Source organism: Lissotriton helveticus, chromosome 1_1, assembly GCF_964261635.1.
Source record: "Lissotriton helveticus chromosome 1_1, aLisHel1.1, whole genome shotgun sequence".
Lineage (NCBI taxonomy): Eukaryota > Metazoa > Chordata > Amphibia > Caudata > Salamandridae > Lissotriton > Lissotriton helveticus.
The window spans coordinates 1,854,983,004-1,854,998,728 of record NC_136057.1 but is presented as its reverse complement, the minus strand read 5'-3'; the positions used below and the strand labels follow the sequence as shown (position 1 = coordinate 1,854,998,728).

At 47.6% G+C, this 15,725-nt stretch overlaps 1 protein-coding gene across 1 annotated transcript in view; it reads right to left on the bottom strand.

Moving 5' to 3' along the window:
• Positions 1–15,725, bottom strand: part of EDEM3 (ER degradation enhancing alpha-mannosidase like protein 3) — a 501,369-nt gene that overhangs the window by 313,067 nt on the left and 172,577 nt on the right. Inside the window, exon 7 of the mRNA XM_078641446.1 lies at positions 828–962. Coding sequence (XP_078497572.1) covers positions 828–962 — 135 coding nt within the window. The remainder of the gene's footprint in view (positions 1–827; positions 963–15,725) is intronic.

The following is a 15,725-nucleotide window of genomic DNA, read 5'->3' as shown; positions in this document are numbered from 1 at the left end:
ATGGTAGCAGTTGATTTTTGTGTGTTAGATCCTTCTGCTATATTTTGGCTCATAGTTTTATGGTCCAACATAGAAATATAAGCTGGAATAGCTACAAGGGTTGCTCTTAAGAGAGTGGGTGCAGGTCGAATACCAAGCCTATCCTCACAGGTACTATTTTCATCATTAATTGCCCCAGCCACTGTGGTTAGGTAAGAAAGTATTGATGATTTAGAAAGTCTGTTTGTGGCAGAATCCTTTAAAACTTCCCCAGATTGTAAATGCCCTACATTTGTGGAGATGGTTTTCCTCTTTACCATCTTACTGCTGGGATGAAAAGCAAGACCCAGAGTAAAATAACTAGGATCGGGACCCCACCAAGTCTTCATGTGGCAAGAGCACATCAGCAAAGGCACCTCAAAACGAGTGCTAAACAAACTGTCAACCGGATGAATTAGATCTTACTAGTGACAAAGTACTGAGTCGATCTGTAAAACCAAGAGGGGTGGTCCGGCCTCTGCTGGGCAGAGACGGGCTTGGGCGTGGCTCGCACGCATCCTGCACAGCGGGGAAGTGCAGCAGTTTTTGGGTGATGTGAGGGCAGCCTGCCCCTAGCCAATCGATGCTCAATGGCGCCTGCCTGGCACTGTGCTTTGTGGGACTTGGGATCCCTCCCAAGTACTTATGGTCTCATTGGGGCTTAGACACCTCGCTCCAATGCTATCAAAATTCTGAACAGGGACCCCACTTTTAAGTCACAAGTGCCTAATAAACGAAATCAACACAACCAAAGTATTCAACATGCAAAAAATATATATTTTTCTATAAATGTAGGACATTTAACAAACCTCAAATATTGATATGCCAGTGAATCTGCTCAGAGCAGCAAACTCCAAGATCATTGTGCCTGCGCATGCTGTACATGTGTCCGTCTCCGTTCCTGTTCGGGCTTCGGGTCGTCTTATACCAAATTTCAAATTAACCTAAATAAATTGTAACAGGTTAGTGATGTAGTCTGATCTCCCACTGTCCAGTAATGTAGTAAGGGTAATTTAACTGTAAAGGTTCAAAGGAAAGAACAAACAGATTTACATTTCACATTAACAATTTTTATAGTGGACATAAATGGGTAAATGTTGTACAGTGCTTTGCTTCTTTCTTGCGCCAGCACTCTGGATTTCTCCCTAGGTTCTAAGTTCTGGAGCTCTCCTTTGCCTGGTTGACAGTTGGAGCTGTGGTTGGACGGGGAGGCTGTTCTACCTATACCTGTGCTGCAAATAAACCTATACTTCACTTACCAGCTTATGGAGTCAACTCTTCATTTATAACATTTGGCGACTTGGACTTGTGGAGTGTCCAACCATCTTCTCTCCGTGTATTGCTGCAGTCAACAGAAACCCTACAGTGCGGTAGAACCAAGAAATCAAGGAGCCTCTCAAGAACCCCGTGTGTACAGCCAGGACACCGACATCGTTTCCGCTTCAGTGATGACCACCTAAAGGAAAAAGTTAGTTTCTGGATGTTCGCGTTGTCCCAAGATTTCCGAAAGGACTTTGACGTCATTTCATCCGCCGCGCATGAATCACGGTGAGTTACCTAGCAACGCTAACTCACACTGTGCTCTAACGCATGTAAACACAAGCGGCGTAAGCGGCAGCGTCATTGAAACACAAACGGCGTTTATAACGGCATCTTTGGAACGCAAGCGACGCCAGCTGCAGCGTCTGACGTCAGCGACAGCATCACTGGAACGCAAGTGGCAACAGCGACAGCATCACTGAAACGCAAGCAGCGCCGTTGTCGACATCTCGATAACAAGAGTAGCAGCGGTATCACCGGAACAAAGTTGGCAGCGTCATTGGAATGCTTATCTAAGCGAAAACGTCAGCATGTTCAATTCTGACACCTGATGTGTCTTTGAGGCGCATGTCTTTTGTGCATCGACCCCGCTGTGATCCGGTATTACACGCACGCCACATTTGGTCATTTGTTGGTATTTGCCTGTGATGTTACTTATCTCCATGGAAATGCTCCTGATTGAGCAATAAACATCGTTTCTTTGCCACAGACTTTCTCTTTTGAAGTAAGCATTTATTTTAAACCTCTTTTAACATTACTGCTTGGTATACTTGATTCTCTTTACCCAGCTAGTAGTATATGAACATGGCTCAAGCGATCAATGTCGCTCTTCCTCCTCAATTTTTGTCAGAACCAGGCAATCCCCCTATAGCCTGGGAAGACTGGATAGTCATGTTCTATAATTATATTGAAGCTTTAGATGGTGAAGACTATTCACCTAAACGGAAAAAAGCTTTGTTAATGACCGCGTTGGGTAAAGAGGGACAGCGTCTGTTCAGATACTTACCACAAGTTCTACCTGCAGGGTCACAAGCTGACTTTGATGAGTTTAAAGAGGCTATAACAAGATTAGAAACTCGTTTTGGTAAAGAAGAGAATCTTATCCTTCAAAGATACAAATTTTATAAGAACAAACAATTAGCTGAAGAAAGTATTGATGAGTTTGTAGCGAGACTGCGTGAGTTATCAATCAAATGTAACTTTGGCTCAATGGCAGATGAACTAATTAGAGATCAGCTGGTTGTTCAAGCCAACAATAGAAAAGTACAGGAACGTTTGTGGGCGGCGAAGAACCCAACTTTGAAAGACGCTATAGAACTTGCCAAGGTTGTGGAGGAAAGCGAAAAGTGTATGAGAGAATTACAGAAAAGTAGTTTGGAGTCCAAGGTGGCAGAAATCTCTCATAAGAGCACTCTTAGCAAAAATAGTGAGGATGAAGCTGCTGCCATTGCAATTGTTAGGAAGAAGGGTTATGTTCTTCAGAAAAAGAATATACAACAATCATCTTTTAGCAAAAATAATCAAAAGATGTGTTCTAGATGTGGTAGTTTTTCCCATTCTTCGGAGGGGAAATTTTGTTTTGCAAACAACAAAGAGTGTCTACGGTGTGGTAAGACGGGACACTTCGCTAAAATGTGTAAGAATAAGAATAATTCGAGAATTACAGTTGTTAATGAATGTGTTGATTTGAGACGTGATGTCAACAAAATCTTAGTTCTGACTGACACTGTGTACGCGTGTGATAACCAGAGAGGTAATCCTTTTAAGGATGATTTTGTAATTGATGGGAAAGTTATTACACTTATGGTTGACACTGGTTCAAAGTGGACCATAATCCCCAATTCTTTGATGAAGAGAGTGTGGGGTGAAAGAGTTTTGAAGACATGCGACATCTTCCCGTCTGGTTACCAGGGGGAGAAAATTGACATACTGGGCTTCTTCGAAGCTGATATTGTTTTCAAAGGAAGATCAGCTTGTGGTAAAATATATATATCAGCAGATGGACCAGCAATTTTAGGCCGTCATCATCAATATGATCTGCACATAGTGGTTGATCCTAGATCTGATAATCCTATTTCAATTGTCGAGACCTCATCCATGGAGGATATATTGGCCCGATTTAAAAATGTGTTTAGGGATCAGTTGGGTGAGCTGATTGGCTACTCTCATCGCATAGTTCTCAAGGAGGGCAGTTCACCTGTACAACACAAAGTAAGGAGGGTGCCCTTTGCTTTGCGGGACGAAGTTAAGGCTACTCTTGAGGAGATGCTCCAAGGGGGTATCATCGAACCCATCGAAGCATCTCCTTGGGTTTCGCCTGTTGTGATCTCACAGAAACCAGACAACAAGATCAGGTTCTGTGTGGATCTTCGCTCCCTAAATAAATGTGTTGTAGCCGACGTATTTCCCCTACCAAACATTGGCGAATTAGTTTCAACTCTTAAAGGAGCAAGGTTCTTTAGTAAGTTGGACCTTAAACACGCCTACCATCAAATTTGCCTGGACGAAAGCTCAAAGCATTTAACTGCCTTTATCACCAGTGAGGGCACATTTCAATTCACCAGACTACCTTTTGGGCTAGTCTCAGCTGCTAGCGTGTTCCAGAGACTTGTCTCTGAAGTCTTTAAGGGTCTTGATAAGGTACTGTACTTTCAAGATGATATCTTGATTTATGGCAACTCTCTACAGGAGCACAACAAAATCTTACAAGATGTGTGACGTAGAGTGGATGAGGCTGGTTTGACATTAAGAAAAGAGAAGTGTGCCTTTCTGTTGAGAGAAATAGAGTACTTAGGATTTTGCTTGTCGGAAGAAGGCATCAAACCCAAGAAAAACTTACTTGAAGCCATTGAGTTAGCACCCTCCCCAGTGGATAAGGATCAACTTCGGTCCTTTATGGGCTTGATCGAGTTTTATTCGAAATTTGTAAGAGATTTCTCTTCCAAGACTGCTTCCCTCAGATCCTTACTTAAAAAAGGTGTCAAATTTTGTTGGACCACTGAGCACGAATCTTGTTTTAAATTGATCAAAGGGGAACTCAAAACTGCAGATGTACTCACCCCTTTTGACACTGCTCGGTCCTCTATTCTCATGGTTGACGCCAGTGCCATTGGCCTTGGTGCGGTCCTTTTACAAAGACATGGCAGTGTGGAGAAAACCATAGCTTTCGCGTCTAGGCCTTTGTCCACCTCTGAGTCTAACTACTCGGTAATAGAGCGTGAGGCTCTTGCCGCTGTCTGGGGAACAAGCTACTTTCGTACCTACTTATGGGGTTACAAGTTCGTTTTGCGTACAGACCACAAACCCCTTTTAAACATCTTAGCTCCGGGTGGGGCTGGTAAGGGCTCCCCAAGGTTGGCGAGACTAGCTTCTCGCTTGCAAGATTATCAGTGTGAGATCGAATTTGTCCACGGGTGGAGGAATATCCAAGCAGATTGCCTGTCCAGGCTCCCTATTCCTTCCACTTGTGGTGGTTCTGAGTTCACGTCTGATGATCTAGCGGTTGCTGTTATGGAAGATGTTTTGTTGGTGGGCGGTGGTTCATTTTCCCGTGATGAATGGTCCAAAGGAATGGAAGAAGATCTGACCTTGAAGGCTGTTATCAGTCTTGTCTCTAATGGTACTAGGAGAGAAAGTACGGTTAGTCCTTCTGTCAGACCTTTCCTGAAAATTTTAGATGAACTTTCTTTAGAAGGTAAAGATGTTTTGATGCGAGGTGATCGTTTTGTCCCTCCCAGACTATTAAGAAGGAGGATTCTAGACTTGGCCCATGAGGGACATTTGGGTCAAAGTCTCACTCAACGCCGTGTCAAACAGAACTTTTGGTGGCCCTCTATTGACAATGATGCAGTTGATTGTGTTCTAAAGTGTAGCTTCTGCAAAGAAGGGGAGAAGCGCCTCAAGGTCTTGGGCTCTCGGTCCGCACACAAAATTGCTTTTGATGATACTCCCTGGCACAGTGTCTGCATAGACTTTATAGGTCCCATGAGTGAATTACCCACCGACCACCGTTTCGCAATTGTTCTAATCGATTGTTTTTCAAAATGGCTGTGTGTACAATTTGTAAAAGAGATCACCACTGATGTCACCATTAAGTTTTTGAAGGGTATTTTTATCAACGAGGGGTATCCTTGTGTCCTCATCTCAGACAATGGGACTCAACTCACCTCCTCGAAAATGACTTCATTTGTTAATGAGTGTGGCATCAAACATCAGAAGACTAGTCTTTACAATCCACAGGGTAATGGCCTTTGCGAAAGGGTGAATCGCCTTGTCAAGGGTGTGATTCAGATGTTTGTTGAGACTGGTTGCTTCTCTGATGAGCGTGTCCAGGAGATGGTCTGGGCCTATCGCTCCACACCTCACAAGAGTGGTGAAAAGTCTCCTTTTGAACTTATGCGTGGTCGCATTCCTGTAAGCAAATTGACCCCTGCTTGGTTAAAGGGTTCTGGCGGCGATGTCCCCTTAATTCATGACAATACCCTCCTTCCCATCTCTGTTGGTGACCTAGTTAAAGTTAAGCCGGGAAGACTTGCTAAGGGTCTCAGCAAGTTTAGGGGTCCTTACAGAGTCAAGAAGGTTTTTCCTCATTTCATCGTCTTAGCCAATGGTGAAAGTTGGAACTACCGCAGAGTAGCTCTCTATCAGAAACGTAAAGACTCTTCTTCTGATGACCTGTTTCCTCCTCAGAGTGTTGGTTGTAATGGTTATTTACTGTCTTCTGGTGGTCCTTCTGTGCTCAACCCCTTGTCAACTGGACGGGGGGAGGTGGGTGGTGGTGATGCCTCCACATCTTCATGTTCCTACTATAATGGTTCTACGGTTAATTCTTCTGCTCCTGTTTCTCTTGCTCCTGCCTCTGTATCTTGTGATCCTGTTTCTTCCTCCTCTTCCTTGGTTGATGCTGGTTTGAGGAGCTCTCGCTCCCGTCGTCCACCCATGTACTTGAATGATTATGTACATTAGTGTTTCTTTATTCTTTTCCGTGTTTCCTTTCCTTACAAAGAGGGGAGATATGTTGTACAGTGCTTTGCTTCTTTCTTGCGCCAGCACTCTGGATTTCTCCCTAGGTTCTAAGTTCTGGAGCTCTCCTTTGCCTGGTTGACAGTTGGAGCTGTGGTTGGACGGGGAGGCTGTTCTACCTATACCTGTGCTGCAAATAAACCTATACTTCACTTACCAGCTTATGGAGTCAACTCTTCATTTATAACAGTAAACCGTAAGTGAAAATAGTTAAATGTATCATGATCTGATAGAAGAAATCGCTCCTTTTTTTAAAAGGCAAGTGCTTTCTTAGGCTTTGCTGAAACACTAAGAACGTGCACAGCGTGGGCAGTAGCACTGCGACTCTGCTCAAACACAACACATTAAAAATAAACACAGATCTTGATAGTGAGGTGCAACAGCCAAAAGGAAAGTTTTTTATTATAAAAGAGATAAAGGATACTCATTGCTGGTCAATTTTGTGGATGCAAGTTTTCTACCTCTCCAGCCTATGTTCCTGTACACTATGGCATTAGCCAAGCAACAGATTTTAGCTATGTTCTCACTTCAATGACCACTTGTTCATGCTCAGTTCACATCTATGCAGTGTTTGTTAACTCTATTTGTCAACATTGAACCTCAAGCAGAGCTACCAAGTGTGCTCTTCTAAATTTCCTATGTTTGGTCTATATTGATGTCCGCCAGTTGCATTTTTGCTGCATGTGTATGGACAATATTCCCACCTTTTAAGTATATTGGTGTAATGATCTCACAATAGGAACGGCAGAATACATCAGCTGATCAGGCGACGGATGCAACATCCCACGGAAACGAATACGGGTGACCACCACAACGGGCCTACGACAACACGGCTACAATGAACCCTGAGCAGAACAGCGGACTGACCCCCTCGTCTTCCGTACTATACGCATGGGGCACATGCACCAAATGACCCATCGCTGGACATAAATCCAGGCACTGGCGGTGAGAGCCCACGATTGACGAAGCACAGCTGCGGAGACACTTTGCCTTGCCTGGAGATGGCCCGACTGGAACACGTAATGTATGGCGTCTTAAGCATGTATATGATGGGTTCATTCTCTACAAGGGCGGCATAGACTGATACGTCCTCCCCGGGAAGGCATTATGCCTTCACTCCACAAACATATTGACATAATCCATTTGATCCTGTGCATGTAGCACACCCACCCCCTTAGACTTGAACATTGTTGCTCTCCTAGAGAGTATGGACGGGAGCACGTTTTGCATCCGACCTTTTGGTATTTTGCAAGTTCATATTGTTCAATGGTTTACTGTTCCGATAGCCATGTTTTCTCCCCCTCCTATGGTCACAGTGCAATGGAGCGTCATATCAAGCGCTTCTGGGGTGGCGGGGGCCGTCTTCGTGATGATGAGCGAATATGTATGGGGGGGTGGAGGCAGAGACGGATGGGAGGTTTTGTTGAATTGCTATAATGCTCCCCATTAAGATATGCACGTGGAATGTGAGAGGTATACACACACCATCCCGACGCTACCAAATCTATTCATACCTCAAACGCCACCACATTCAAATTGCCCTTCTGCAAGAAACTCACCTTAACAGCACTGAAATTGCTACACTACGACGTAGATGGCGCGGACAACTTTATGCTACAGGGTTCTCATCATACGCCCGAGGAACGCTAGTATGGATCAGGCCGGGCGTTCCTTGGACCACACAAGATGTACATATAGACCCCGAGGGCAGATACGTGGCTATCCACGGCAGATTAGATGGTAACCCATTGGTCATAACTTCAATTTATGCGACTAACACGGGGTTGGCAGATTTTCTCACCGGCTTATCACGCACACTAACCCCCTGGCATGGGGTCCCATGGGTCATTGGCGGGGACTACAACAGTTCGCTAGACTTGGCGCTTGACCGTTCTCATCCTACATTACCCAACTCACAAGCTCAGGCCACTACGAAGGCGCTACAGGCGTGGTCCATGCAATGGGGCTTACAAGATGCGTGGCGCACTCGCAATCCACACTCCAGGGTCTACTCATATTACTCGGGAGCACACGTCCTGCATGTCCGCCTTGATCGATTCATGGTCTCTAGCGAACTCTTACCCAATATCACGGACACCTGTTACATGGGACGCACACATTCCGACCACAACCCGCACCTCCTAGACCTGATGTGGGATCACCCTCGACCACCTATACCCACATGGCGGTTACAACCCGATCTCTTACTGGACGCCACGTTTCGGGGTTCCATCAGCACGCAGACGGCACAATATTTTGAAGACAACACAGGCACGGCATCGACGCCACAGATTGAATGGGACGCGTTCAAAGTGGTCCTCATGGGACAATGTCTAGGCACCCAAGCACACTCCCGGCGACACTTAGAAGCGGATCTCAGGCGCATTGAATCTGACCTGCTGCGACTGGAGCAGTCCGCAACCGCTGGCCCCACCGCGGACTTAATACAAGCACGGGCAGAGTATGATACACTGATTGACAGATTGAAAAATGTCAATTACAGGGCCCACTCAGCCCGCACCCACCATTCTGGCGACAAACCAGGCAAGTTGCTAGTGTGGCTGATACAACGCGAAAAACGAGTCACTCCGGTGGCAGCGGTGCAGTCTCTGGCAGGCCCGGTGGTGTACACACAGGCGCAGATACACGAGGCCTTTGTGACTCATTACAGCGCGCTGTACAAATCCCGTCTGCAGACTACACCACCCGTCATAACCACGTACTTGGAAGACATCGTGCTGCCTACCCTAACAGATGAACAACGAGAGGACCTAGGGTCGCCGTTGATTGCCGAGGAACTTCGCGACGCCATCTTTGCCCTCTCGAATGGCAGGGCACCAGGCCCTGATGGACTGCCAGCGGAATACTATAAAGCATGCGCTGACATCCTAATTCCAGAGCTCTTACGGGTGTTTGCTGCGGCACTAGAAGACTTGGACCTGCCCCAGTCTATGAATGAGGCAACGTTAGTGTCCCTCTTAAAGCCAGGTAGAGATGATACACTGCTCGGCTCATATAGGCCCCTAGCACTGCTAAACACTGATTACAAGATACTAGCCTCGACTCTCGCCCGGCGACTGGCAGGACTGGTGCCCGGCTTGATACATGACGACCAGAACGGCTTTGTACCCTCCAGATGCACCTCCCATAACATCCGTAGGCTGTTCCGGGTACAAAAGTATGCAACACAAGACTGGTCCAGGTCGGGCTGTCTAGTCCTGGACCTGGAGAAAGCGTTCGATTCGCTCGAATGGCCCTATTTGCTGGCAGTGTTGCGCAGATTCGACCTCGGGGATGACTTTATTGAACTGGTGGCATTGCTATATAGACGCCCAGTAGTGCGAGTCCGCACGAGCGGGCTACTATCGGACGCCATTAGAGTACAACGCGGCACCAGACAGGGCTGCCCGTTATCCCAGTTACTTTTCCCATTAGCAATAGAACCCCTTGCTGCACTACTGCGCGCCGAGGGCATGCACTGGGGGATCCCACTCGCAGACGGCGTACACACAGTCTCGCTATATGCAGACGACCTCCTTTTATACATCAAAGACCTTACCCACATACCTCGAGGCCTCTCGGAGATCTTTCACTCCTTCAAGACCATGTCAGGCCTCAAGGTTAATTGGGCCAAGTCGGGTGCATACTCGTTCAACCCTGACATCCCTGACCCTGGAGTCACGATCAATGGGGAGAGACTGCCATGGCACCACACAACGTTCAAATACCTGGGAGTGTATATCTACAGGACACCACAAGATGTACTGGATGGTAACCTGACACGCGCCATCACGTCTATAAAATCCCAGATTGCCTTTTGGAAATCCCTACCTCTCAATGTCCCGAGTAGAGTGACACTGACAAAAATGATTGTACTCCCCAGACTCTTATACTACTTCGCCAACCTACCAGTGTACGTACAGGCGCGCACCTTCAGAGAACTGGCCTCCATGATCAGAGACCTGATATGGAACACAGGCCGGCCTAGAGTAGCCCTCCGCAAACTGTATGCACCGGTCGATGAGGGAGGCCTTGCGGTACCGAACCTCGAACTTTACTATCTGGCAGCCCAGCTACAATGGGTCACTGCTTGGCTAGCAGGAAACCACCTGGAAGACACAGCCACGAACACGGATATGTTTTCCTCCACACAAATACATACAATGTTCCACCCCCTGACGCACCCAAGGAAATCCGCTCAGCTACACGTCGCCGTAGCGGTACGATGTTTTGTCAGAAGCCTACGACTCACGAGAACGACCAAGCCATATGCCCCGGCGCTCCCACTCTTAGGCACCCCCAAGTCCACCTCTATAGTCACAGAAACAGCGCTAGAACATTGGACGCGCACTGGAGTAGACACTATGGCAGACCTATATGCTGATGGTGTCTTGATACCGTTTGTAACGCTAGCTGCTGACACAGGTCTCCCGCCAGGTCAATTTTTACAACACGCCTCCATACTTTTAGCATACACGCAGCGGTGGGGCAACATCACTGATGAACTACCGACGCACCAATTGATACAGAGCCTACATGTCATGGGTGATGGCACACACGTAGTGCACTGGCTACATCAAGCGCTATTGTCGCACACACAACATTCGCTGCAACCATTACGCGACCACTGGGCCACAGACAGGGGGAGGGACTGGACGGATAAGGAGTGGAAAATGATCCTATTAGGCCCCAGACACGTGCCACGGAACGCGCACTTTAAACTGATAGTTCTACACACTGCATAGAGCGTACCTCTCACCCAGTAAGATTAACCGCTATTTCCCAGGAGCAGCGGCCAGATGCCCGAGATGTGCCCTGGAAGAGGCAGACTTGCTACACATGCTCTGGCAGTGCCCACGGATTCAGACATACTGGGGGGCGGTACTGACGACACTGGACAAATGCACGGGCATGACGATCCCGCACACATGGGAGGCATGCATACTAGGCCTGTATAAGCGAACTTCATTAAACAAAGCCCCCTCTCGATTCTGGGACCTTGGCCTCCTCACAGCAAAAAGATTGCTCACGAAACACTGGAAGAGAGCTACCCCACCATTACCAGAAGACTGGCACACATCCCTAGACACCTGGGCAAAGGCGGAAAGCACCACCCTCCATAACGAGGAAACGGCGGGCCTCCGTCAGTTCCCGATTGCGCAATTCTGGGACACAATGCTCAACTCTTTTCACAAGGAATACCTTCACACACAAACCACGACAGAAGTCGCCCACCCGGACGATACCGACGATGCACCCCCTGCACTTATTACATGCGGACACATCTGATGACGCCTCCACCATCACGTCCTTCTCCTCACGCCTGACATCCGTTATGACAGACGTACTGTCGCCCCCCCAAGCCATGCCCACTTCGTTAGACACTTTTGAATATCGCCCACGCTCCCCATGACGCCGCACCCACACACTGACGCACACATCTTACTCCAGCATCAGCTGACCATACCCACCCCTTCCTGATTTCCCCTTTATGTCCCCTGTTACCTATCCTCCCCTCCTTCCCTTGATGTTTATTTCGGAAATTATATCCTTGTTACACAAACATGGTTTGAAACGTTTGTGATGGAGAATGTAGCCATGATGTATGAAGCAAGAAAACCAGTGCACAGGAGGAGCTTAACCTGCAACCATGATGGCCGCCTGATCCCTCGGCTCCGCCGACCCTCTCGCTTTCCCTCCGGAGGGCTGCTGATCCTGCCTGTTATCCTGTACCCGCGCAGATGTTTCGGACTCGGGAGACTGTCCTGGTGCCAACGGTGCGCTCCCCGGCGTGTTTACTGCAGCGGAGGCAGAGAAACATCCTTGTCCCGTTCTGGGCGTGATGGCGGCGTCCCCGTCTTTGATCGGTGAGGACGGTTGATCCTGAGTGCCACACCCGTGCTCACTTCCGACGGTCGACTGGCGGGGAGCGGCTGCTGTACTGCTCCTCACGCCGCAACGTTTCATCCCGCCTGGCTCCCTCCACGCTTGCAACACTGTTTCTGCAACCAGGGCTACAATGTGTCCTTCCCCCAGCCGGTAGCCGACGTTTGATGCTTCTTTGTTTGCCAGCAACGCTGTGGGTGCCATCTTGGACCGCGCACTCTACACTTGCATCTACCGACGCGGGGCTGCTTTGCTGGTGTATGTGACAACTGGCGCTGCACCGCAAATGAGTGCGGTGTTCTGCCGGATTGCGTGACCCCTGGGCCCCCGATATTGTTGGCTCTGCGGAATGCTGGCTGCCTATGCACGATGGATGTCTCTGACCGGTGTTGTGATCAGACCTGTTCGGCTGTGCCCCGAGTGCGGGACGCTGCTGCATCTACCTCACCTGTGGCGTCTCTAACGTTTGCTGATGTTATGAGCGCTTTGAGTACTTTGCGCACTGCCCTATCTACCACTGCTCGGGACCTGGGGGACCGCCTTGACGCCGTTCTGTCCGTGGAGCCCCCGACTTGCCGAATGGGTTTCACTGTGCAGTGCGCTTCACCACACCCTGTGCTCCAATGCCGGGCTGCGCTTCCCCAGATCTGCGTGGTGACCTTGGAGCACCCAGCTGTGATGTTGCCTGTCATGGTTAGGCTACAATGGAGTGCGCTATCTGTGCCGGGGCGCTGGCTGGGGGATGATCTCTGGACGCTATGCCGAACAAATCCTGTGTGTACTACTGACATGTTTCTCTGTTTTATCCTGGCTTTATTGCTCTTGTCGTGGCTGATCGCTCTTCGAGGGTTCCTGTTTTGTTCAGCCGACGACCGTGGGACATTGAAGTGGACAGACCTTGGTGGACAGTGCTCTTTATTGTGGCCGTCGTTTTGTCTGTTTTTTCCATCCACGGGGGTTACGCTGCGATGGTACCTCGTCGTCGTGCTCGACCGAAGGGGACAAGGTTGATGCTGTTTTTTCTCCTTTTTTGCCTTCTGCTGCCTGTTTTTTGATTGGATAATGTTACCTGGACTGGGGAGTTAGCCGTTGGTTCTGTTTGGGGTTCCGGGGCCGGGGGGGTGGGGCTGCTGGGTTAAATGTGTCGATGGTTTTGTTTCCAACTGTTTAGCCCTCCTCCGATCTTCACCGATTCCCTTTTTCTTTTCTCTTTCTTATTTCTATATTTCGGGTCTTTTCGGGGCGACAGGCACGCTGCTGGGGGGGGGGGGTGGCCGTAGCCTCTGCATGCGTGTAGGGTGGGGGGTATGCGTTTTCCCTATTCCTTTTTGGTTTCTATGGGCCTTTTCTTCCTTTCTTTATTCTTCTTTTCTGCCTCCCTTTGGGTGGTGGGTGGGATCGCTGCGGGGTGGGTGGTGACTAGCGAGTGGCATGCTGTGGGATTGTACATCCTTTTGTATTTTCGATAGGCCGCCATTTTGTATTAATCTTACGGCTTGCTGGATTTCTGTCGGTATCGCTCGCCCGTTTCTGGTTTGGACACTTTGTATGGACTTCGATCCTCCTCAACTCCTAATTTTTACGCTATACTATACATTTAAAATGTTAACCTTTATGTATCCTGCTTCTCGGGCTTACCTATGTCCCTGGTGTACTATGGAATGATTATGCTTTGTTTTAATTTGTTTCCGTGTCGCCGTTTCAATTGCTGCTTTGACCTGCAAGATGTTGTGGCCGGCCGGATGGTTGTGGGCCCGTATATGTTTGCCAATAATACGAAATAAAGGTTTTCCAAAAAAAAAAAAAAAAAAAAAAGAAAACCAGTGCATTGGGTGCTATGCCCCGTAAACATGACAGACATCTTTGAGATGTGATACTGTATGTATTGTACCATTCATGCTTTAATTCTCCTATACCTCTAATAAAGGATATTTAAACAAAAATGATCTCACAATAGGATATTCCCATGCTTGCAGGAGGCTGACCTTCGCTTAATTCTACCATTACAGGCATTGGGAAATTGATCTGGAAAGCTTGATCCCAACGCATTCTTATTTGCAGGAAGATTCACAATCCTATACTCTAAACTCTACCACAATTTTTTCTGCAATAAATGTAATCAGTCTGCTTGATATAGGATCAGTGGATCATGCTCATGAGGAAGACACGATGATGCAGGTCATAGGGTTTAAACATATTGTGCACACGGCGACTACGGACACGGATGGGCCAAAAGGAAACAATACGGAGGCTCTGAAGTAGCTGAAGTATTTCAAGCACAACTAAAGCATCTGCAGCAGGTCTGAGGCATGGAAGATGGTAGCTTTATAATGTGAGTGGGTACTATTCAGAAATGGAGGCAAGTGCATAGAGGCTACATTATTTTGTTTCTCTCGGGCAAAAATGTCTAGTTTGTATGTCTGGACATTAGTCTGGAGTAAGAAGTACATTAGATAGCCTCAAATTCCATACGACGGACACATTTTGAGTGTTGCCGATGCACACCTGCTAATGTCCCGGTGAAAACACAAATGGTTGATTTTGGCACTGAGAGTGTCCTTGCTCCACTTGTGCCAGATTTCACCAAAACCAAGCATTTTTCTCTGTCTTGACAGGACAGCTGGAGCCAACCACTGACCACCCTGCAAACATCTCTTGATAAGTATCCTTTACCCGTTCAAAAAGAAAGAAATACATGACTGGCGTTGCACAAGCTTACAAAGGTATGGGGAAAGAAATGAGTTACTTGTAGCTCCAATTTTTCCAGAGGTAATAACTTTAATAAGTTTGATGTATTAATACATATAACGTTTTAATGAAGATGGAGCGGCATCCTTTTAAAAAATGTGTTTAAACTGTATTTTGTATTGTGATGGTTTTTATTAACTTAAAACAAACAAATTGGAATTGAATTGAATTGAATTGAATTGAACTTTAATAAATTCACATGCTTCAATCATTCCTTGTCGCCAGGCTGGGAATCTCCAGTACTTTTGAAATAGCAAAATATTTTGGTCAAACTTAGGCCTAGGCGGTGAACTCCGCTGGCGAGTGTAGACAACTCCGCTCCGCGTAGCATAGTTTTTTCCCACTCGCACACAGTAAGTTGGCAAGCGCCAGCTGTCGCTCGTGTAGAATTTCTACCCGAGCGCAGGAAGATCCGCGGAAACGGCAGTTCACGCCACACTCTGCCGCTTGCGGAACTCAGCTGAGTTTTCAAGTCACTTCGCGGAGTTACGCCCAGAGGAACTCCGCAAACTCCACCCAGGCCTGGTCAAAATGACCATAGGCTAAATTGCAAATTTTGTTTAGTAGCACAAACATAGACAATGAGAGGGACCTGCTGAGCTCTCTATTTCTGTATACCCCAACAAAGCTCAAATGTTATTAGCACGATAGCCTCTGACTGGGGAGGAGGCATGTGAATCTAAGAAAGATAAGAAGCTGGAGTACTGAAGTTAGTTTAGTAATCTCTTCTC